The following is a 25,319-nucleotide window of genomic DNA, read 5'->3' on the forward strand; positions in this document are numbered from 1 at the left end:
TGTCCTTTCCAGTTCCCACAGCACTTAACTATTTTGAAATTAATCTGCTTTTGTTTCACTCCCTGATAGGTTGTACTACTCCTTGAGGCCATGGGTGGGCTATCATATACTTCATAGAACCAGAGCTTTGTATGGTTTTGGCACACAAAAAAATGTTTCCTAAATATAATTTGTTAAATGATCTTGTATGAGTATAAATGTATATATTCAACATAATACACATTTTAAGTCATTTATAAATATTTATTAAATACTATGGTTTAACTTCATGCTTCAGAAGAATCAAAACTCATAAACACTCACTGAGATAGGCTAAAAATGAAAAGGACAGAACAATAATGTCTCATACATTGCTGGTAGGTAAACTGGCAGGATTTACTGAAGCTAAACAGAAGCTGGTGACCTGGTGACCCTGCATTTCCAGTCTGGGGATATGCTCAACAGAAACGAATAAGAATGTTCTTAGCAGCTCTGTTCACCAATGGCCAGCCCTGAACAGATGATGCCAATGTTCATTAATATTAGAATGATAAATTGGCATATTCATACAAGCAGTACAGAGCAATGAAAAGAAGGAACTTCTGCTACCCAAAGCAACAAAGATACGACTTCATGAAGTTCAAAAACTAACGAGGTGACAGATGAAAACAGTGGTTACTTGGGGGCTGTGGGTTTTGACTACAAGAGACGCCCATGAGGACACCTTCTAGGGTAACTTCTAGTGATCACATAGAGGGGAGCCCAGCTGCACCTATGTATGTAAAAGTCATGTTGCAACAAAGAAAAAGAAAAAACTTATGAACTAAGGCCTTGAAAATATGCCAACAGGCTGGCGTTATAGCCATGAGACAACAAAGTAAATTTCATCAAACTATCTTTGTCCCTTTGTTGTAACATAAAAAAGAATGTTTTTTAAAAGAAATACTTGGCGTAGGCAAAATGGTATTCCTAAATGGTTTCAACTTTGGCTTAAGGTTCATAATACTGTTTCCAGATGATGTTTCACTTGTACATAAACTAGGCAACTTTGTTATGTTAGCATCTAAAATTTTGAGAAAACAGCTAAGCTCTGGCCTACAGAATTACAGTAGCTATTTGTTACTAGCGATATTCCAAAAGAAATTTATTTTACTATACTTATCTATAAGTAGATACTATAAGTATCAATATATAGAATACATATCTATATAATATTTACTATAAATATCTATTTACTATAAAATCTGCCACCTTTTAGTGAAACAGAAAAATAAAAATCTTTATAATACAGAAAATGTTAAAATTTGGAAGAAAAAAACCCAAAAACCTTGAGTACCCTAAAACAACTAGTTTGTAATTTTGGTCAATATGTCTGACACTATGGATACTGGCAGTTCTGGGAATGAATTTTAATATTAATAATGAAATACTCAATCTAACCAAATACCTGACAGAATTCCTCACTGAATGTTTTAAGGAAAATAAATAAAAAGATTAACAGATTTACATACTTTTAAAAGCCAGAAAGAAGTATCTAAAAATTATACATGAATGCATCCAGAAGAAATTCTGGGCTCCAGTGTACATAAAACAAGAGTATAGCACCTCTAGGCAAAATACTTTTTAATTACAATCTCATATGTTTATATAAAGTAGAACATTTAATATTGATGAACTAGATTATAGCCTGCAAATCTTATTAATCAGGAATTCCTGAGTGTAGTAGTGAGGCAATAAAGGTGGACATTGGAGGCCCGTTCATTTTTCAGAGATTTTTTTCAGCTTTTGACTTGGGTGCTATCACGTTCAAGGCACCAGTCCAAGTGCTCATTAATCTGTGTCTCCGAAACCTCGTCCTGACACACGGGACAGTGCACCACCCTGCTCTGACCGGATGCACCGCTGGGACTCTGCGCTGCAGCTGGAGGATGCGAACTACTCGTCACATCACCACCACCACTCTGCGCTTGCTCCTTCTTGATAAAAAAGAGGTCAAAAAAAGTCTTGTCTTCTATCCTGGGTCGTTTACTTGGGAGTTTACCTTCAGGCCCACCTGCATCCTGGGGCACAGTGACATATGTCGATTCCATGGCTTTTAAGGAATTTCTTAGAGATGTCCTAGAAGATGTAACCCTCCTTTGAGAACCGGCAGAGACCGACTTTGTAGTGCTGTCGCCCACTGTGAGGCTCTTCACTGGAGACCCACTCACACTTCTGAAAGCCTTGCTGCTGGCAACGGACACTTTAGAGAAGTAGTTGCTTAAGACATTCTGATGACTGGTACTGAGAACAGGGGATGCTACGGAAGTCTTTTTACTTGGACCATTCTGTTCAAATTTCACCTCAGTTTTAGAATGAGGTCTCAGGGCATTTGCTGAATGGTCTTGACTTAAAGGCTCTTGGCTTTCATTAATAGCATGTGAAGTGATACATTTCCCAGATGAAAAATTGCTGGTTTCCCCTAGGACATAACCTTTCCCGGTAAAGGGGATTAACAGCTGTTTCTCCCCTCTGTTCGGTTTGTCTGCAAAAGAAGCAAGATTTTTCCTTGATTCAAAATTTATACCATAACAAGTATTAAGCTAATGGATAGTTTTTCCAAATGAAGAAATACTGTTTTGTTCTAACTTAGAACTATACTGTAATTCTCTATTAACAGGAGGACAACCTTCAGCAGTCAGACAGCTCTGATATCAAGAACACATAAAGGACAAAAACACCCTCTCTTCAAAACAAAACACCATCTCATACTTAGATAAGCATTTCTATCATGCAAATATCAATAGCACAATAACTTTTATCAAGAAAACCATGTCCCAGATGGGGAAAATCTGCTACTGCATTATCTTCCCAGCTCACAAAACAGGATATAATCTTTCGACATAAATTCTTCTATAGTTTCTCAACTTAGTAAACGTTTCAGATTTGAGAAAGCTTATGTCCATGAATCCTTATCACATCCAATCAACAACTTCCCAAGGGAAGAAACATTAACTTTAGTAACCTGGTTACCCCTTCAAAGGGCAGTAACTATGAACTGCAGAGCAAAGGGGTAAATCTTGAAGTGTTAGCATATACGTGCCATATCCTTTTCCCATTCTTCTAATGAAAATACATACATCAACAGAAGTTGCTTGGATGGACTCCAACTGATAGGAAGGGGTGTAGCTAGGACTTACATTCCGGGCATTGTTATTTGAATTACTGTTTTTACCTTGACAATCTTTTTTTTGCCTTCTGTTTCCTAATGACCCAGTGAGTCAGGAGAGGGAAAGGGACTTTACCCTTAAATTTTAGCAGTGGAAACTATTCCCACTTTTTCTCACAAATATATAGAGCAAAATATATTTTTCTACCACTGTTTTATGGACAATGGGATTTTTTTCCACTTTAAGTCCACACTTGAAAACATCTACACAAGAAACACTCTTTAAGCTTTATCTTTTTCTTTTCTTCAAAAAATGTTTGTGTCTTCAAAAAAGGGTTTTATGTCTAACGAGAAAAATAATTAAAAAAAAATTAAAATGGGCTTCAGTTGAAACCAAGTTTCTTGTTTTGCCTTTTTCTCTTTTGAATAAATTAATTTAAGCTTTATCTTAATGCCAGTTCTCTGAAGTGTCCTTCAGAGAACTAGCCACGGTAGTGGAAAAGCAGGAAGACTATAAGCAGACTTACCTTTATTCTCTGCTTCTGATACTGGCTGCTTTCTCAGTTTTGTCTTTCCTTTGCCCTTTTTTGAGTAGTTCTCTGGTTCCTTGATTTTGATGTAAGTGCCTCCACAGGTTTTCTGGTGTTCAGCCCACCAGTAGTCATGGGCGGAGGGTGCCCTGTTGGTGGCACGCTTCACATAGCCGTAATACGGCTTACTGTTCTGACACGGCCCGTTGCAGCGCCACCAGTGTCGACGGTACTCGTCTACCTCTTCATGGAAAGTATGGTACACCTGGGCCGAGACACAGTTCTTAGCATTAAGTAGGCGAGTTAACAATTTTAAGAAAATATATGTAATAAATAAGCAGCCACAACTTTTTTAAAACTTTCCAACTTCTCAAGGGTTTTCTGAAGTTATGTTTTGGGAAAGATAGTAACTATATTTAGCTTCTCTTCAAAAGTTCATTTTAATGGGAATTAGCAGATTCCCATAATTTAGTGCTACATAACCTATGTAAAGATAGAAAAATGTGAGACTAGAAGACAAATTTAAAAAAACAAAAAGCTTCTATACATGGTACAAGTCTTAGAAACCCACTTTCTAAATGATGAAAAACTAGGATAAAGATTTTATAGAATGTCATAATCAGTAAGTGTTCCCACTGCTTAGGTTGAAATTTCCCCTATAGGTAACCATACCAAAGGACTCCGGAGGACTCTTCCCTATCAACTCTGGGCCCACACACAAGCACCTGGTCTCAGGCTGCCTCTGCCAAATCCATTCTCCACATTCGCCCAGCTCTGCTCATTTCCTCACAACAAGCTTTCTGGGGTACCACTGTATCTGTTTATAGGTGAAAAGCTCTCCAGGGTTTGAATGTTCTCATCCTTGTATCCGTAGTGGTTATTACCAGCTTGGCATAAGGAAGGTGCTCAGTAAGTGTTTGGTGATTGAGTGAATGAGAAACTTCACTGAGACAAATTCTCTTTAAATGTGCTTTTCAGTCCTTAAACAGGATCCCTCTGTTTCACGCTCTAGATGAACTCTTACTTATAACCTAAGCAGCAGACAGACAGAGAAGAGTTCAGGCTGAAAGGAAGGTGAGCCCTCCCACATGGTGGCACTGAGGCTGGCACGGCACCATTTTACAAATGATACTTCCAAATGACTGAGGAACTTTTCCTCCTGTCCTCTCAGTGGAACGTTATTAGTTATATAAGGTAAGGAGCAACAGCAGCATATGAGGTTTGTTTTTTTTAAGCTCTTAATAAATTCCCCTTGTGGGAAACAATACTAAGCTTTTTGTAACTCTACAGATAGTTTTATATTCACTATCTCTCTACTATAAGCAAACAAATTCTATTATTTGGCAAGCATGCAAGCAATGCAAATTATAGTAAGTGCAGAAGAGACTGTGAGGACAGAGGTTTGGGAACAAGGAGGCTTTTAAGACCCTGCCTTCTCTCTTATGTTGAGAACACCTCGCCTAGTAATTCAGTGGTAAAAAAGACAGGGAATTGGATCTATTCTGATTCCAACTTCTGTAATTTCTATAGCCTGGGGCTGTAACTTTAACAATGTAGTTAACTAAAAACTGTCCTCAATGTGGATGCCCCATGGAGTCTGCTATAACAGAATGTAACCTGGGAAAGCAAGAGCTGTCTACCTGATAAAAACCTCCTGAATTCTCTTCCAACTGAACAACAGGAAGTACACTAGAATTTTGCTTAAAGTGTGAAAGTCTTTTATGCTAGCAACTGCGTAATTCCTTTGCTAATCTGGATTTTATGTGACTGTGTTAAAGCAAGCCACTTATTTGATGTTAAAGGACCTTAGTCCAGTAATGAAGTGAGCTCTCTAGAAAATTAAACTGACAGCTAGAAAATAATATATGGAGGGTGAGTACTCTCCCTTTCCATCACACTGGCTTTTACTGCTTTTTAAAATAAGGAAATTTCTAAACACTAAACACACCAAGGCATTTAATCTCTGTAGGAATTAATATTTGTTTTGGTTCAGTTAAATTCAGTACTTGCTAAGTGATCTAACCAGTCCATTCTAAAGGAGATCAGTCCTGGGTGTTCACTGGAAGGACTGATGCTAAAGCTGAAACTCCAATACTTTGGCCACCTCATGCAAAGAGTTGACTCGTTGGAAAAGACTGATGCTGGGAGGGATTCGGGCCAGGAGGAGAAGGGGACAACAGAGGATGAGATGGCTGGATGGCATCACCGACTCAATGGACATGAGTTTGGGTGAACTCCGGGGAGTTGGTGATGGACAGGGAGGCGGGGCCACTCCAGTACTCTTGCCTGGAAAATCCCATGGATGGAGGAGCCTGGTGGGCTGCAGACCATGGGGTCGCTAAGAGTCGGACACGACTGAGAGACTTCCCTTTCACTTTTCACTTTCATGCATTGGAGAAGGAAATGGCAACCCACTCCAGTGTTCTTGCCTGGAGAATCCCAGGGACGGGGGAGGCTGGTGGGCTGCCGTCTATGGGGTCGCACAGAGTCGGACACGACTGAAGCGACTTGGCGGCGGCGGCAGCAGCAGCAGCAGCAAAGAGGCTTGGCGTTCTGTGATTCACGGGGTAGCAAAGAGTCGGACACAACTGAGCAACTGAACTGAACTGAAGTGCTTGTAGAGGCACTATGTCACACATCTTGTGCAGGTGTGTATAAAGACACACAGGTGTGTATAGATAGGTAAGAGCCACCCTATTGGGGTATGAAAGCAGAATATAACATTGTAAAAGGCTACATATCTGCTGAGGAGGTTAAAAGGAGGGAGAAGTTATATCCCACTGTAAAGATGAAGATCATTTTGACAGAAAATAGAAGAGGCACATTTTAGGGAGAGACTATATGAGGAAAGGCAGAGATGAAAAGTTCCGTTAGAAACATAGGCAGGGGAGTTGTGGAAAGTAAAAAAAAAAAGGAACAGTAAGGTTACTGGATAAATGAATGTATAATAACAAAGACAACTAATATTTAATTAGTACCCAAACTGCACTAAAATGTTTTTGGTTGCGTTTTCTCTAGCCCTCACAAGGATCCAGTAGCCTAAGAATTGTTATCATCCTCCTTTTAGTGCGAGTAAACCAAAGCATGGAAGAGTTTAAGTAGGTCCCACCATCAGTGGCGCCAGCATCGGGAAGTAGGCAACCTGACTCTTCCTGCTTTCTGACCCCAGGCTCTCCCACCTCCCACATTATGCAGAAATGCAAGTCACAGACTTCTGATGAAGGGAGTAACATATAATAGCAGCAGAATATAGGACAGATTGAAGGAAGAGACAATGAGGAAACGTAATTAGGAGATGTTAGTAATAGTCCAGAAGAGAGGTACTCAGGCCTGCAATAACTCTGCACAAGCTGCTCCCAGAGGTTAGAGATCTCAGGGATGTCACTAGAACTGCTGTCTTCTACTATGGGGTCCCAGATAAGCCGGTCTGCTTCTCTGGGCCCCTCATTTGCCCTGGGAAATCCTCAAACACAGTATTTGTTTCTACCCAGTTCTCTATTTTTAATTAAATCCCAAGAAATACTGAATAAATAACTACTAAATATGATAAATGTGTGTGGCTTTATATACCGTTATATTGGCTCCTGTCAGGCGATTGATGCGATGCATATGCTTACAAAACTCTGGACCATGCCCTTCCCGATCTTTATCATTATTAGTGACAAATAAATAGGCATGTATCATTTCATGCAAGAGGGTCTGAAACAAAAAACAATCACATTAATTTGTTATGGTGCTTCTGAAAATAAAAATGCATTTTCTGACTCTACCTGGAGTCTTAACCTTCTTTGGATCACAGGCTCCTTTCACATACTGACAGAAGTCATGAACCATCTTTCTAGAAAAATTATATAAGCACACATTCCCAAAACTTCGCATATAATATCCAAAGTCCTGTAGATCACAGGTTAATTCCCTGTTCAAAGGAAGCCTTTTTAATTGTTAACCAAAATCCAGTAGAAAAGACTGATAAATTCAGCTACATGAAAATTTTAAAATTCTGTATGGGGAAAAAAATGTTATCAGTAAAGTGAAAAAAACAAACTCAGGAAAATATATGTGCAACTATCTCACAGGCTATTAACTCCTAAATTATAAAGCACTCCTAAAAATCAACAGGAAAATGATCAACAATCTGATTTTAAAATAGGCAAATGTCATGGACAGATCACAGAAGATGAAATATAAATGATCTATAAACATATGAAAAAATGCTCAACTTCATTCGTAAAAACAGATATGTGAGTTATTAGATAAGTATATAACTTCTTGCTTATTGAGACTGGTAAAACTAAAGTTTGACTCTATTAGTAAAGCTAAGGGAAAATAAGCATTCCCATATATCACTGATTGTTGTTGCTGTTGTTTAGTCAGGAAGTCATGTCTCACTCTTTGCAACCCCATGGACCACAGCCCGCCATGCTCCACTGTCTGTAGGATTTCCCAGGCAAGAATACTAGAGTGGCTTGCCATTTCCTCCTCCAGGGGATCTTCCCAACCCCAGTTGAACCCCAGTTTTTTGCACTGACAAGCAGATTCTTTACCAAAATCTGGTAGATTTAGCCAGATTTAGCCAGAATCTGGCTCAGTAGCCACCAGGGATCACTGGTAGGAATGCAAAATAGTACAACCCTTGTGGAAAATTTGGTAACATCTAACATATTTACAAACACATTTATTGTTAGACTCAGCAACACCTAGACTAAAATGAAAGGCCACGTGTGTGAGGTATTTCATTGTGGCACTGCTTACGATAGTGAAAGAGTGCAAACAATGTTCAGTAATAGGGGCCTCATTGAAAGAACTATGGCACAGCCACATAATGGAATTCTATGTAGCCATAAAAAAGAATGAAAAGTATCTCTATGAAATGATATGGAGGAGGCTATAGAATGTATTGTTTTAACAGAAAAAGGCAAGGTACAGAAGAGTGTACTCAGCATTTTATATAAGAAGTATGCTATGTGGTGGGGAGTAGATAAGAGTGGATATAAATACTGGCCAAAGAGAATGATAGGAAAAAAAACTAACAACAGTATCCTTTATAGGTGAAAAGGTCAGAATAGAGGCATGGGGGAGACCAAGATTTCTCTGTGTATAGTCTTCTGTAGTTTGAGGACTTTAAATCATGTAAAATTTTAAAACAAACAATAAAACTTACTGCTCATTCCATACCAAGGATGGAATAATTTAGGTATAAAGTTTACAAAAGCATTTATAGCTGATATTTCATAATCTATTCTAAAAAAAGTGAAAATCATAAAGGTCCTCAAAAGCATAGCTTTTTTCATAATCCTCCATAATTTTTTTTTAAATTTTCATCAGAAACACTAGATTGGCATTAATGAATTTTAGTTGTATAGAATTATATGAATAAAGAAATGCAAGAATCAAACATTTACCAATTCTCATCTTTTCAAGACAATGCCACTCTATTGAGACTCAAATTTAAAGGTCATTCTACATTTCAGATGTTTTTCAACATTCTAAAATAATAACTATTCTCATTAAAGAGAAACAACTTAGGTTCCTAATTTTTGGTTCAATTCAAACACATCTTAAAAATGGTACATGGCATTTTACTGAACATTTCCATTTTTATTTATCTACCATTTCCCACATTTAGGCTCTATCTATACATCATTGTCCCCAAACACCTCAATTTCCCACCACTGTAATATAAATGGTCAAAAACAACTACTTCTAGACCTAAATATGCCATAAGCCTAGTGGCCTCACTTTTGTCCACAGCATACCCATTCCTTCTGCCAAAAGTAGTCTCCTCTACTATGTCTACATGTCAGAATTCAATTCTGTCCTGTTAGGCTCGCCTCCTGGAGAAGGAAATGACAACCCACTCGTGTTCTTGCCTGGGAAATCCCATGGACAGAGGAGCCTGGAGGGCTGCAGTCACAAAGAGTTGGACATGACTTAGCAACTGAACAACAACAAACATCAAAAGCAAATTCTAGAATAACTAGATTAGTCTGGCACACAGTAGGTACTCAACACAGTGAGTGGTAGGCGTGCTGATGTTAGTAGTAATGAAATCCAGATCTGTAAAACTTTTCTTTACCTCCTTAACCAGTTAAAGTTTTTTCCTTTTCTGAATTCTATTCATTATAATTTAGGAAGCTACTTCAAATACAGACCAGTCCCTCTATTCTTCCTCCATCCATCTTATTCCTGATTTTACATTATAACTTTCTGCCAACAGCAAATGCTCACTTGAAGCATTACCACATAGTTCCCATTTTCTTCTTGCCTATTACCTTAAGAAAAAAATCATTCATGTGTTATTTAAGCCAACATTGTTTATGCAACAAATTCAGTTTTCAATTAGGGCTGTTCCAATTAGGGCTCCTTGTAAGGTTGATTTGGTTAATCATATTGTTTAATTTTTTTAAATGCTTTACTGTTTTTTTCCTGCTTCTTCACTGAATTACTAACTCAGTTGTGTTTTTATCTACAACTATGACTGTAGATTGCTTATTTCTCTTATTCATTTCTGCTGATTGATGCTTCATGTTTAAAGCTTAAACCTATGCTATTACTTTTACGGTCATTATGTGTCTGTATTTAATAGGTTATTTTATCATTTTAAAATGTCTCCCTTTTTTCTAGTAAAACTTCTTCCCTTAAAATCTTTATATTAATACTAGATAGCCGTAACAATTTTCTGTTGTCTAATATTTGGAAGATATGCTTTTTCTCATCCTTTTATATTTAACATATATGTGTCTTTGTTTTAATCACATCTCGGTTAATGTCATATGCCATTCCATGTCTTTAACTGGAATGTTTAGTCCATTTACATTTAATATAATAGCTGATATTGTTTTTATGTCCACCTTTCTATTTCATCTGGGTTTTGACCCTTTATTAGTTTCTTTTTTTATTGAGTATTTCTGTTGTACGACTTTAACATTTAGTAGTGTTTAAAAAAAAATTGTGATTACAAAAAAGTAACAAAAAATGTACCATCTTAACTATTTTAAGTGTACAGTTCAGTGGTGCTAAGTACATTCACATTGTTGTGAAACCCACTACTTTTTGTTATCCTTACACAACATATTTCCAGGCATATTTTAACTTATTTCCCATCCAACCTCTACCACCTATGCTCTCTTGTGCATACATTTCAAGTGATACAACTGAGGCAAGATAACTCACACCAGATATATCTTGAGGATTTCCAGGCAACTACTGGACTCAACTAAACACAGCTGAGGGCTCCTACTGCTTCATTCAGCTATTAGAAGTGATCACCATCTCTAGATATGAAGTGTGCCCTCACAGTGGTTTGTTCTGCCAGCTCAGCTATATGTCATGGGAGGACACCATGGTGGCTGAACAGAAGAGAATCAAAATTTGTGTGTCTCAATAAAAAGATCTGGATCTTAACTTTCTGGCTGCTTCTAAACCAACTACTTTGTCTATCTGAACCTTATTTATAAAAATAAGGATAACACATACTGAACATAAACAGGATTGTTGTAAAAATCAAAGTAGCTAACATACCTGAAAGCCTCCAACTTTGAAACACTGTAAGAATATAAGGTAATCATTATTTGCCCCACAATAAAAGTTTGCAGTGAGGGAAAACTGATTTTCCCCCCACATGTACAGGTTAATTTACAGCAGTCTAATAATAACTGTTTCTAAATTACTGAGCTAAGAATCAGGTTTATGCAAAGAATACCTCCACAAGATCTTTTCTTGGTCTCAGCTTTAAAAGGGGTTCACTGAGACGGATGGAACACATTCCACCCCTCCCTTCATAGCTGCATATCCCAGCACACCTGGAAAACAACCACCACAAAAATTGTTAATCACCAAATATACACAAAAGGAAAATAGAAACGAAAGCGCAAAATCCTTATTCACTGTTCTTGGACAGTTCAGACTGAGAGAACTCTATGAAGGATAGCTTTCTTGAGAGTATACCCACTCTGTTGGGAGATACTTGTATTTCATCCGAGTAGTGGCTTCCCTTACCCTTACCAGGCTATAACAGCTTGAAGAAGATAATCCTATTTTGCTGCTCCCTGTCTCCTCCCTACAAGCTATGCTCAATCAGTTATAGTGGTAATAGCAGGCCAGATCTCCATTAGCATATGTCCAAAATTATAATGGAATCCTATATGAAAGAGATCGATACTTTAAACACACAACTTTGTATCAGATCTTCTCTCTTATTTTAGATGCTTTGATATCAATTCAAAAACAAGTAGTGGTACACAACGACTTCTTAGACTTACTTGTTAACTCCGTTCATATACCGGGTACATTATCTCAAATCAGAATTTCTCAAACCTGGAGTGTCAGAAAGGGATCCTTTTAAAGGCATCCCTTTAGATCCCCTGGATCCAGAAATATGAGAAGATGAGCCCCTTCCCCACTCTGACTCCCGAGCTCACTGCTAAGTACACCAACACAGTGTGTCCCTGGCACTCTCTCTTGGGGCAGATTCTGGCTGTTTCTCTTACCTGGGTCCTAAAGCACACCCATAAGACAAATCAGATAAGCGTTAACTCGCTTTTTAGTAACCGTTAAGGGCCTTTGGACTGTGCTGTGTGCTTAGTCGCTCAGCTGTGTCCGACTCTGAGACCCCACGGACTGTATGTAGCCCTCCAGGCTCCTCTGTCCATGGGATTCTCCAGGCAAGAATACTGGAATGGGTTGCCATGCCCTCCTCCATGGGATCTTCCCGACCTAGGGATCAAACACAGGTCTCCCAGGTCTCAGGCGGATTCTTTAACGTCTGAGCCACCAGGGAAGCCCTTTCTAGTGAAGTGAGATTCAAAGAAACACACTTTTCTCTCACTGCGCCCCTTACAAGTCAAACCGTCGCGGGATGGGCCACGGGCTTTCTTAAAGTCGTTTAAGGTGAGAAGGGAAGGGGCTGGAAGGAAGATAATCCCTGTGGGGCCGCCTGCCCCAAATCCAGAGCCGGAGCTAACGCCGCCGGGACCGCGAGGGGAGACAGAAGGGCCGCCGGCGGCCCCGTCCCCAGCAGGGCTCGGGACTCACAGCGTCATCCGCACGCTCCACTTCACCTCGACCGCCTCCAGTTGGCCCCAGAAGAAACGGTCGTTGAACAGAACAAACAGGCCCTGTAAGTCAGGGGTAGGGTCCACCAACTCCCAAGACGCGTCCACCAGAGACAGGGGCTCCTGGGCGGGTTCGCGCTCCGAGACCTGCAAGTTCCACTCCTCCTGAAGCTGTAGTGCCAAAACCAGGTCCTCATCCATGGCTGCCGAGGTACAGAAGGGGTAACTCCACGTCCTGGGGGGTCTGAGGGCCCAGTCGCGCGCCTAGGAGATACCGGCTGTCTGGTCAGTTCGCCGATCTCGCGAGACTCAGGGAAAACGGGCTCGAGAACGAGAGCTTAGCTTGTTCCAAACGCCGAAGTCAAGATTCTGGGCCTTAAAAAAAAAAAGAACTCAGCATGACACCACCTAGTAGGCTCAAAACTAGGGTTGAAGGTTTCAGATACCTGGTTACCGTCCTCACGGTTCACGAATAACGTCAAACACCAACGACACACTCCGCCCAGGCGTAGCACCTCGTAGTACGTACATCGCTCTGCCCCGCGCTCCACTCACTTCCGCTGTAGCTTCTCCAGCGTAGGAGTCCTAGGCCTCTGAAGTTCCTGCGCAGGCGCATCGCCGGCACTCGGCCTCTTGCGCAGGCGCAGTGACTGAAGTTCAGACCGGGCGCAGGCGTATTCGTCTCTCTTCCATCCTGCTTCCTTAGCCCTGGAGTTTGTCCCGGCTTGGGTGGGCCTCCACAGCGGCGGCACCGGCCACGGCGGTAGTGACAGGGGCTGCGTGAGTCCGGGCGGCAATGGCGATGGCTATGTCAGACAGTGGGGCTAGCCGTCTGAGGCGGCAGCTCGAGTCGGGCGGCTTCGAGGCGCGGCTGTACGTGAAGCAGCTCTCACAGCAGTCGGACGGGGACCGGGACTTGCAGGAGCACCGACAGCGCATCCAGGCGCTGGCGGAGGAGACGGCGCAGAACCTGAAGCGCAACGTCTACCAGAACTACCGGCAGTTCATAGAGACGGCCCGTGAGATCTCCTACCTGGAGAGCGAGATGTATCAGCTCAGCCACCTGCTGACGGAGCAGAAGAGCAGCCTGGAGAGCATCCCGCTTACCCTGCTGCCTGCTGCCGCTGCCGCGGGCGCCGCCGCCGCCTCTGGAGGGGAGGAAGGAGGAGGTGGCGCGGGGGGCCGTGACCAGCTCCGGGGCCAGACCGGCTTTTTCCCCAGCCCCGGGGGCGCCTCCCGGGACGGTTCTGGGCCAGGCGAGGAAGGAAAGCAGCGAACCCTCACCACCCTGCTTGAGAAGGTGGAAGGCTGCAGGCACCTGCTGGAGACGCCGGGACAGTACCTAGTGTACAATGGTGACCTGGTGGAATACGAGGCGGACCACATGGCCCAGCTGCAGCGGGTGCACGGCTTTCTCATGAACGATTGTTTGCTGGTGGCCACCTGGCTGCCACAGCGGCGGGGAATGTATCGCTACAACGCCCTTTATCCCCTGGATGGTTTGGCTGTGGTCAATGTCAAGGACAACCCACCCATGAAGGACATGTTCAAGCTGTTAATGTTTCCCGAGAGCCGTATTTTTCAGGCAGAAAATGCAAAAATCAAACGGGAGTGGCTGGAAGTGCTGGAGGAAACCAAGAGGGCCCTCAGTGAAAAAAGACGCAGGGAACAGGAGGAGGCAGCGGCCCCTCGAGGGCCACCCCAAGTGACCCCCAAGGCCAGTAACCCGTTTGAGGACGAAGACGATGACGAACCAACTGTTCCCGAGATAGAAGAAGAGAAGGTGGACCTCTCAATGGAATGGATCCAAGAATTGCCTGAAGACCTGGATGTCTGTATTGCCCAGAGGGACTTTGAAGGTGCCGTTGACCTCCTGGATAAATTGAACCATTACCTAGAAGACAAGCCCAGCCCACCTCCTGTGAAAGAACTAAGGGCGAGAGTGGATGAGCGTGTCCGCCAGCTCACCGAGGTACTAGTTTTTGAACTCTCCCCGGATCGGTCCCTGAGAGGTGGTCCCAAGGCGACCCGCAGGGCAGTTTCTCAACTAATCCGGCTTGGCCAGTGCACGAAGGCTTGTGAGCTGTTTTTGAGAAACAGGGCGGCAGCTGTACACACTGCAATACGCCAGCTTCGCATTGAAGGGGCCACCTTACTCTACATTCATAAGCTGTGCCACGTCTTCTTTACCAGCCTTCTGGAGACGGCCAGGGAATTTGAGACCGACTTTGCAGGCACCGACAGTGGCTGCTACTCTGCCTTTGTCGTCTGGGCGAGGTCAGCCATGGGCATGTTCGTGGATGCTTTCAGCAAGCAGGTGTTCGACAGTAAGGAGAGCCTCTCCACGGCAGCCGAGTGCGTCAGAGTGGCGAAGGAGCATTGTCAACAGCTGGGCGACATCGGACTCGACCTCACCTTCATCGTCCACGCCCTTCTGGTGAAAGACATCCAAGGAGCCTTGCATAGTTACAAAGAAATCATCATCGAAGCCACTAAGCATCGCAACTCAGAGGAGATGTGGAGGAGGATGAATTTGATGACTCCGGAGGCCCTGGGGAAACTCAAAGAGGAAATGAAGAGCTGCGGGGTGAGTAACTTTGAGCAATACACGGGGGATGACTGCTGGGTGAACCTGAGTTACACGGTGGTTGCGTTCACCAAGCAGACCATGGGCTTCTTAGAAGAGGCACTGAAGCTGTATTTCCCAGAGCTGCACATGGTGCTTTTGGAGAGCCTGGTGGAGATCATTCTGGTTGCTGTTCAGCATGTGGATTACAGCCTTCGGTGTGAGCAAGATCCAGAGAAGAAGGCTTTTATCAGACAGAATGCATCTTTTCTGTATGAAACAGTCCTCCCCGTGGTGGAAAAAAGGTTTGAGGAGGGTGTGGGGAAACCTGCCAAGCAACTCCAGGACCTGAGAAATGCCTCCAGACTGATTCGAGTGAATCCCGAAAGTACAACGTCAGTGGTCTGACACCTGGACCTGTTTATGTGTAGCCGTATAGATTGCTTATATATTATTTATATTTATATTAAGTTGTATTAGCATATTCTTTATACTCTCAAGCACATCTTAAAAATAAAAGATGCTCTCTCAGATAGAAATGCAAAATCAAAAGAAAAGAAAAAAAAATGTTAAGCCCATACAACAAAAACAGTGGAATTACTAAAATAACTAATATGCCTTCCTTTTAAGTTATGCTAACTCTCTAGTGAATATATTGTCACAGTATAGCGTTTCAGCTTATCCTTTGACTCAACACACTTGCTCACAGTATAGATTATGCGGCGCAGATAGAACAGTACCTGTAAATACACAGAGTATGTGGCGAAAGTCTCCCAGTTCACTGAAATGTTAGGTTTCTGAAAGGATACAGTGCCATATAAAACACCCTGCTTCATATTCTTCTGGACCATAAAATGTGTTTGAACAATTTGGGGGAGAGGAAGGAGTTGAGAAAATTGGCTTTAGGGTAAACTTTGGTCAACAGAATTCCTTCATGAACGTAGCTAGTGTGTGGAGTCTAATACTCCAGTCCTTACAGTTCTCAAGAAGAAGCTTTTGTAAACACAGTTTAGCAAGCATTTACAACCTGATTTAAATGGTTCATTAGTTGTAGCTGCTAGTTAGCAGCTTGATAACACTTGATTTGGGTGCATTTACTTGAAAATCTAAAGAACTGTGTTAAAAAAATTTTTGTACATATTTCTGAGTTGTCTGAAGTTCAGCTGGAGCTTTTTTCCTTGTCATGTTAAGAATAATAAAGATAACAAGACACATTGTTAAGATAACCCACTTTTAGTGTGGGTTACATAAAGTGACTCAGACTTCATGCAAATGAGAGAAAAGTTTTCATTGAAATACTTACTTGGATTTCAGGGTCTGAGTGGTTAGGAAATTAGGGAAAATCATATGCAGACCCCATAGCATTCTCAAGTGTGACTGCTTTGAGCAGAGATTTGTTTTTTTGTGGCTAAGAGGGAAACAGAAAAGTGCCCATTAAACTATTGTATCTATTGTATATTGATTATATGGCCTTCCTCATACTTGGAGAGAAACTGCTAAGACCTGTTTTCCCTCAGCTTCTAGTTATCATTCTTGTCCATAAGTGTCATTTCTGATGTCAGTGACTTCAAAAGGTCATTTCTTTTATCTGAATGAAAATAGTGGTATTAAGACTGTGGAAATTATGTAAAACCTGAAATAGTTTCTAATAGCAGCTGAGGGTTGTAAAGCTCCTTGACGTTAATTACGCATATGCCAGACAAACCTCTTATTTTCTGTTTAGCTGTGCATATTTAAAAGGTTGAAAATCATTTCTTTGACTAAATTTTTTCACATAACATTAGCATTTTCTAGATAATAACTATGACTGGATATTTCAGTTGATCAAAAACAGTTGTAACCTGCCTTTTGTTTTTTTTAAAATCACTGGAAACTTGAATTTGATAAAAATTTTATGCCACTTGAAGTTTCTAAAATAATATTGTATGAAACATGTATTGTGTAAATATTTGATGCTGGGTTCATGAAATGATACTTCTGAAATCAAAACTTCTCTTACGGCACGAAGTTGCAGAAACCTCAGTGTGTATACTCAGATATTCAAATGGTTGCCTCCATAGAATTGTCTGCTTTTTAAAACTGGAAGTACAGAATGTTCTTCTGGTAAAAGTTGTGTGTTCCTCAAAGTTGTAGCTGGAGGAAGTATGCTGTTGGAGAATCAGTTAGCTGATTGATTGAAGAGCGTCAATGTTGTAACGTGCCTTGTGCCAAGACAAGGCAATTTCACTGCATTCCTCCAAGTGGGGTCAGAGCTCTAGTTCTTGTTTAATTAGACTCCAAAACAAGGTCTAAAAATTGAATGCAGTTAGAGATTGCCCCCAATTCTAGTACATACTGTATTATACCACTTACATGTTGATTGCCTTTTCTCAATTGCTTCAAACATAACACTGTCACTTGAGCTTGAAATCAGACTTGAATGAATTAATTACTGTTGAAAAAAGACGCCCTGTGGAATTAAGTCTCTTTTTGATTAAAGCCTCATTTCACTTAAGTGCTGAAAACTCATTTATTTTTGTTTCAAATACTACCTGTAGTTGTTATCAGCACTAGTATTCTGCAGCTTGCTTTCCTGGGATTGGGAATTCAGGACTTGACATGTAGTATAAAATCAGTATGTGTATGTTTTGCTTATTGGTATGCTGTGATCTGAGGGAATCTGAAATGTCTTACCAAAATAAAGCTTACATTTTTTTCTTACACTGGGTAAAATTGATTGATGTTACATTGTTATATATTCATTTCTTTAATGATTTAATATTCTTATGTTCATGTTACTAAAATGTTTTAAATGCCTAGGTTTTTATGTTTTGTTTTTCTATATGGGGATAATAGGTACAAAACCATTAGCTAATTTAAGTAAGTGGTCTGCTACTATCAGAACTGTGAATTGTCAAATCGCACATTTTTAGGATTCCCCTGAATGGGAGTCAGATATACATAATATGAATTTACTCAAAGTGGGTTTTGTAGCTTCTGCACATCTTTAAATGAAGAAAGTATAATGTGGGCTATATGACCTAAGAACTTGGGTCACAAATGACAAAAATCTCCTTTTTAAAAAAAATAATACGTGGATACTGCAGGAACTATCACATATAATTGACTTAACAGTATTTATCAAGTAACAAGTATTTGTTAAGTATTAAGTATTTATCAAATACTGTGCCTCACATTGACTAAAATATGGGGTGGGGAGGACAGGATAAAGTTAAGTGTGTTTTCTCTTAATGTGTTTAAAAACTGAAGAAAATAGAGAATAAAAACATTGAAACAATAAATTAGTAAATTAAAGGCAAAATTGTTGCAAGCTAAATTAAGCAAAATTAATTTGAATAATTGCAAACTGTTAAAAAAAGACTGAAAAACCTGTCTGTTGTAGTTTAAGTGCCATGGGAGTGCTAAGAAGGAAGAGTGCAGTGTTATTCTGAGGAGTCTGGAAAGGCCTCGTGGAGTCGTTGGCTTTAGAGTCGGTCCTGGAAGGGACAAGGTTTAGGTGTGCAAGGAAGATGGGCATGCAAGCATGAACAGAGACGGGCATGCAAGCATGAACAGAGACACACAGCGGACAGTCCTGTGAAGTAACGTGCCACCGCCATTGCAGACGGGCTAGATTCAAGGTGAGGAAAGCTGTGTCTGTAATTCACCCCTACTAACATCCCTGCAGAAGGTATGGAGTAAGAAGTCCACATCATCACGCCCGGACCCCTAGTGACCCTCCTCAGCAGAGGTGCCACCGCGTAAGAGTTTCTCCTAATGTTTTCCCCAGAAATTGGAGCATGCGGCACCTACTGTTTATCTTGCTCTCACGTGAGTGTTACCAGTTCAGTGCTTCTCAGATCTCAGTGCAGCTCTCCAGGTTGGGCTTTTCTGCGACTGAACAGCACTCTGTCACATGAATGGGTCTGTCAGGCTTGTGCATTTTCTGAGTACTGTGCTGTCTTCAGGGTATTTTCAGAATTACCAGAAATCCTGGAAAAAGCTCCCTGGGCATGTATCTTTGCTTACTTGTGTGATTATGTCTTAGGAAAGATTTATCGAAATTGCTCAGCCAAACCATACATTTTAAATTTAGGTAAAACTTGTCAGATTGCTGGTCAGGCAGCTCGCACCATTGTACCTTCTCAGCAGTGTGGGAGAACACCTGCTTCCCCAAATGTCACTATTTACTCACTACTTTTCGTCGTTCACTGTTTAATAAGATGATTCTGATTAGTAATAACATTTATTCTTTACTAATCTGTGAAAAATCTTACTGTGTTTTCTTTGTAATTTTTATGAGTGAGTTTCAGCAACCTTGTATATCTGTCTTTCTTAAGCTCTGTAAATGTCTTTTGCCATTCTTTTCTTTGATGATCTTTGTATTATGATTTTGTAGTTTATAGTATAGTGAAGAAATTAATTTTCATGTATACTGTGTTACAGATTTCCCCCTAGTTTGTCATTTATTCATCTATGTATTCATTCATGTATTTATTTTCAGAGTATAGTAAATGTTAATTTCTTATGAAGCCACATTTATCTGAGTTTTTTTCTGTGTGATTTGTAAGGTTTCTATTAGGTTTTGAAAGGCCTTACCCACTTTCAGATTCCAAAAACATTCATGCTTTTCTTTTAGTAATTATATTTTAATACTTGAAATTTTGCTCCATCTATCATTTGTTTTAGAGTGAAGAATGATGTAAGAATCCCATTTCCTCACAAATAATTAGCAAATTGTTGCAGTAATTTTGAATCATCCTTCTTTTCCCCCCACTTACCTGAAATGCTATTTTAATAACATATTACATTTATTAGATGTGGATCTGAGTATACTTTTAGGCTCTATATTCTGTTTTACTGATACAGTAAATTCACTTAATAAGTCAGTTAATAGCACTGATTTCTGTGCTATTAACAATCTTAATTGTAGATTTATAATTTGACAAAAAAGAATTTAACTGGTCTCATTCTTTTGCTGTTTCAGTTTTTTTCTAAGTATTCTCACATATTTATTATCCAATTTTAAGTAATTTAATAACATTCCTTATCATCCTGCCAAACAGTTGGCATTTTCATTGAAATAATCTCAAATGTAATTTAGGGAAGTCTGACATCTTTATAATTTTGAATCTTCCTATTTTTTATTTATTTATTTTATTCCTATTTTATTTATGCAAGGGTACTTTTATATCTCAGTAGCATTTTCAAATTTTCTTCAAGTAGATCTTGTACATTTGTTGGTGAATTTATTCCTTGGTACTTCATCTGTTAATACTTTTGTGAATGAATCCATTATGTTTTCTGATTGTAAGAAATGTACTGATTTTAGTTTCCTGGGGTTTCTTTTTTAGAGTTTTCCAGTGTGTAATCATATCACCCAAGATGTGATTCTAAAGATAATTTTGCCTCTTAAATTTTTATACATCTTATGTAGTTCTCTTAATATCCTGTATTAAATTGAACACCTAAAACTATATTAAATCATAGTTTTTGCTTGATGTTAATATAAAGGAATTAGGAATTATAGTAGATACGTATCTACTGAAAGTTTTTTTTTCCTGTTGTTCTCAAAGCATGATGTTGGCTTTTGGTCATTATGTTAAGGAAGTGATCATGTATTTCAGTGAACTAAGAGTTGCGGATTTTAATTTTTTAATGTCAAGAATGCATGTTGAATTATCAAATGAATCTCAGCATCTATTTAGAGTTTTTTTCTCCTTTTTCATATTAATTTGGTAAGTTTTTAGGAAGGATTTCCTAGCACTGAATCATACTTCACTCTATGAATTAATTCTATCCTGTTGTAACATAATTCTTTTAATATACTGCCTGATTCTAGTGAATATATCATTAGCATTTTTGCATTGATATCCAATGCTCACGTCATTCATGAGGTGAGTGCAGCATGATAATAATGATGGTGACATAATGAGACACATCCCCATTCCTTTTGATTCCTGAACAATAAGAATGAAAAATCATACAGTGTGACACAGTGAAGTGACATGTGAAGTGTGTCACTTCAAGTATGAGCCTCCCTAAGCTGCTGGGACGGTCAGAGCTCTTAAAAGGAGTAAAGGATCCCATTGAATCTCATCCCCATTTCCAACTGTGTCAGCAATATACAGGATATGTAAATATATGCATGTTAAAAACATTATATATTGAGAAACAGATATGTTTCATTTAGCACAGAATATTTGCATTTCATTTTTTTGCCATCAACTTGCCTAGAGCAGTGTTGGGCATAACATTAATGATAAAAGCTTAGTAAATAAATGCTATTGAGTGCATTCTTTAATAACTAATGACAGTTATAATTTATGAGGTTTCTAGTTTGCACAACCTTTTGTTACATGCTTGATCTCATTTGATCCTGACAATAACCTAGAAAATAGGTATCATTATACTGCTTGTACCGATGACTTAGGGATAGCCAGACACCTGGCCGAGGTGTTTCCCCACTGAGTGGCGGGCCATGCTCAAGACCAGGTCCCGGGCCCAGTTTTTTCATTCTGTCATGAACCAGACCATTACTTATAACAGAATCATTTCAAATTTGTATTTCTAAGTAAACTTTCGAAGACAAAATTATTTGAGGCATGTGTCTGAATCAATAAGAATGACAATATTTGTGTGAAAAAAATTCAAGTATGACAAGCAATGTGTGAACCTGCCTTTGGAGGACCATTGATCAACAATTACTATGTTCCAGGCTGTGTGGTAAGCCCCCTTAACAGATGATTTATTCTTCACATCAGTCTATGAAGGAATTTCAATTTTTTGAAGTTAAATAATTGGCAAGTAATCCACTCTACAAGGGGTTCCCTAACTAAGTGGGACTTGAACTCGGAGGACATTCCTCTAAGCTCTAAGTCAGAGGGCCCTGACTTTTTTGGCACCAGGGACTGTCTTCATGGAAGACAATTCCATGGACTAGAGTAGGGGCGTGGGGTAGCAGAGATGGTTTGGGAATGATTCAAGCTCGTTACATTTATTAAGCAGTTTATTTATTACATTGTGATATATAACGAAATAATTACACAACTCACTGTCATGCGGAATCAGTGCATCACTGCCTCAGCTCTACCTCCGATCGTCAGACATTAGATTCTCGTAAGACACATGCAACCTAGATCCCTCTCATGTGCAGTTTACAGTAGGGTCCGAGCTCCTATTAGAATCTAATGCCACCGCGAATCTGACAGGAGGCAGGATGCAGGCAGTAATGTGAGTAACGGGGAGCGACAGTGACAGGTGAAGAAGCTTCAGTTGCTCACCTGCCACTCATCCCCTACTATGCAGCCCAGTTCCTAAGAGGCCGGACCAGTACTGCTCTGTGGCCCAGGGGTTGGGGACCCCTGCGCTAAGTCATTGAGCTGTGTGATTGGATTCTGTCTGATGTTGACATCTCACCAGGATAGGTTGCCCTTTTTCCAAAGGCTTATCTGTACACATTTTGGGTACTCTGTTAAAATTATAGGTACTCCGTTATGTCAGAGGATATTTTTTTAACTTCCTTCAAAGAATTAAGTTGCAGGTTTGAGTTAATGAGATAGTTACAATAAGACTATTTCCACTAATCACAAAATGTACATTGTTAAGTTCTGAGTGAAAGAAAGTGAAGTCGCTCAGTCGTGTCCAACTCTTTGGGACCCCATGGACTGTAGCCTACAAGGCTCCTCCGTCCTTGGGATTTTCCAGGCAAGAGTACTGGAGTGGGTTGCCATTCCCTTCTCCAGGGGATCTTCCCAACCCAGGGATCGAACCCAGGTCTCCTGCACTATAAGCAGACGCTTGACCATCTGAGCCACCAAGGAAGTCCAAAAAGGTTGTAGGGGCACTCGTCCCTAGAGGAGGACTGGTCTTCAGTTAAGGGTATACGAGTAGCTGTGCTCCCCTGCTAGAACCTCCAAACAAGCTCTCAAGTTCTGAGTAAGAGTGATATTAAACAGTCTCAGACACACAGAAACTGTCTTGAGGATTAAAATGCTTGTGACTGCTCCCTGCAGAGGTGAGGGAAGCTCCTAAGCCACTGGGTAGGTGTCATTTAAGTAGGAAAGAGCTTCCCTTGTAGCTCAGTTGGTAAAGAAGCTGCCTGCAATATAGGAGAAGAAGAAGTGAAGTCGCTCAGTCATGTGTGACTCTTTGTGACCCCATGGACTGTAGCCTACCAGGCTCCTCCATCCATAGGATTTTCCAGGCAAGAGTATTGGAGTGGGTTGCCATTTCCTTCTCCAGGGGATCTTCCTGACCCAGGGATTGAACCCAGGTCTCCTGCATTGCTGGTAGATGCTTTACCATATGAGCCACAATACCTTCTCAATACAGGAGACCTGGGTTCAATTCCTGGGCAGGAAAATCCCTTGGAGAAGGAAATGGCAACCCACTCTAGTATTCTCGGCTGGAGAATCCCATGGACAGAGGAGCCTGGCGGGCTACAGTCAATGGGGTCTCAAAGAGCCGGACACGACTTAGGGACTAAACCTCCAAGTAGGAAAGTTGCAGGAAAAGAGCTGTATTTCTCATGTCACACTTCATTAGTTTTGCCTGATAAGTTGATTTCAGACTATTATACCAGCTAAACATATGAAGCAAAGTTACATAAGCCAAGCCAGAATTAATAATTACCATAAACTGATTCACTGGATAATTTGAAATTACAGAATTATTCCAGGGCTTCCCAGGTGTCTCAGTGGGTGAGGAATTTGCCTGTAACACAGGAGACACAGGAGACGCGGGTTCAATCCCTGTATTGGGAAGATCCCCCAGAGGAGGGCAAACCCACTCCAGTATTCTTGCCTGGAGAATCTCACGGACAGAGAGGCCTAGTGGGCTACAGTCCTAGGGTCACAAAGAGTCGGACACGACTGAGCAACTGAGTACGCATGCACGAGCCCTTTAACCTAGCAATAATACACTTCTTTGCCTACTTTCTGAAGCAGATTTACCCATTAAACAAATGTATGTGATTTATGAACTTTTTAAAATTTTTAATTGGAGGATAATTGCCTTAAATTGTTGTGTTGTTTTCTGCCATACATCAACATGAACCAATCACCATAGGCTTTTAGGATTGGAACCCTGAAAGTCAAAGAAAAACCAGAAATAAGAGAGGCTGTCAAGGGACAGAAGCTGAGGATGGACTCATCATAAACCATAGATGAAGGGGATTTGTGGTTGCTAGTTCCTCCAGTGAACAGCCAGAAGCAAATGCCAAGTCTTTCACTGAGGATATAAAATTCTCAAATAGTCTGTAACTTTTTTATATACAGTGTTCAGTCCTCAAATAAAAATAGTGAGATCTATGAAAGAGATTGTTTGATTAAAATGAAAGAGAAACAATAAACAATAGAAACAGACTTAACAGAGGATCCAGATAAAAGAGTTATCAGGCACAACTTTAATATGTTCTCAGAAATAAGTGACAAAATTCAGTTTCTCAGAACCGGAAATGAAAAAGCCAACACACAAAATAATGAAATGGAGAGCCTAGAGCTGTAACTCAAAACCTGAAATTGATAACCAATAGATTGAGTTAAGAGAAAATCAGATGCAGCATTATTGAACTGGAAGATAGGTTAAAGTGAAAGAAGGTGAAGTTGCTCAGTCGTGTCCGACTCTGCGACCCTGTGGACTGTAGCCTACCAGGCCCCTCTGTCCATGGGATTCTCCAGGCAAGAATACTGGAATGGATTTCCGTTCCCTTTTCCAGGGGATCTTCCTGACCCAGGGATCAAACCCAGGTCTCCTACACTTTAAGGCAGATGCCTTACCCTCTGAGCCACCAGGGAAGACAGATTAGAAGAAGGTATTGTGGCTCAGACAGTAAAGCGTCTACCCGCAATGTGGGAGACCTGGGTTCAATCCCTGGGTCAGGAAGATCCCCTGGAGAAGGAAATGGCAACCCACTCGAGTACTCTTGCCTGGAAAATCCCATGGATGGAGAAGCCTGGTAGGCTACAGTCCACGGGGTTGCAAAGAGTCGGACACGACTTAGCGACTTCACTTCAATTCAGACACAAGGTATTCAGCACTAAGGAAATTTTACAAGGGGGCAT

General features: G+C 40.6%; 2 protein-coding genes across 3 annotated transcripts; one reads left to right on the top strand and one right to left on the bottom strand.

The window, feature by feature from the left end:
- Positions 1 to 222: 222 nt before the first annotated feature.
- On the bottom strand, positions 223 to 13,269 carry SPRTN (SprT-like N-terminal domain). 2 transcript variants are annotated; one of them, XM_086381295.1, is made up of 6 exons: positions 13,157 to 13,269; positions 12,691 to 13,085; positions 11,360 to 11,459; positions 7,228 to 7,356; positions 3,655 to 3,922; positions 223 to 2,503 (listed from the first exon to the last, which is right to left on the bottom strand). In XM_086381295.1, the coding sequence occupies exons 2-6, from the start codon at positions 12,909 to 12,911 to the stop codon at positions 1,758 to 1,760; spliced, it is 1,464 nt and encodes a 487-aa protein (XP_086237421.1). In that variant the 5' UTR covers positions 12,912 to 13,085; positions 13,157 to 13,269; the 3' UTR covers positions 223 to 1,757. The 2 variants fall into 2 exon arrangements, with proteins under 2 accessions (XP_086237421.1, XP_086237422.1); XM_086381296.1 differs by having other exon boundaries at positions 12,147 to 13,085.
- Positions 13,270 to 13,405: 136 nt separating this feature from the next.
- EXOC8 (exocyst complex component 8) lies at positions 13,406 to 17,976 on the top strand. The gene has a single exon (XM_086381294.1). The coding sequence runs from the start codon at positions 13,507 to 13,509 to the stop codon at positions 15,682 to 15,684; it is 2,178 nt and encodes a 725-aa protein (XP_086237420.1). The 5' UTR covers positions 13,406 to 13,506; the 3' UTR covers positions 15,685 to 17,976.
- The last annotated feature ends 7,343 nt before the right edge of the window (positions 17,977 to 25,319 follow it).

Source organism: Bos grunniens, chromosome 28 (genome assembly GCF_055505025.1).
Source record: "Bos grunniens cultivar Pamir isolate PY7600 chromosome 28, Bosgru_T2T1.0, whole genome shotgun sequence".
Lineage (NCBI taxonomy): Eukaryota > Metazoa > Chordata > Mammalia > Artiodactyla > Bovidae > Bos > Bos grunniens.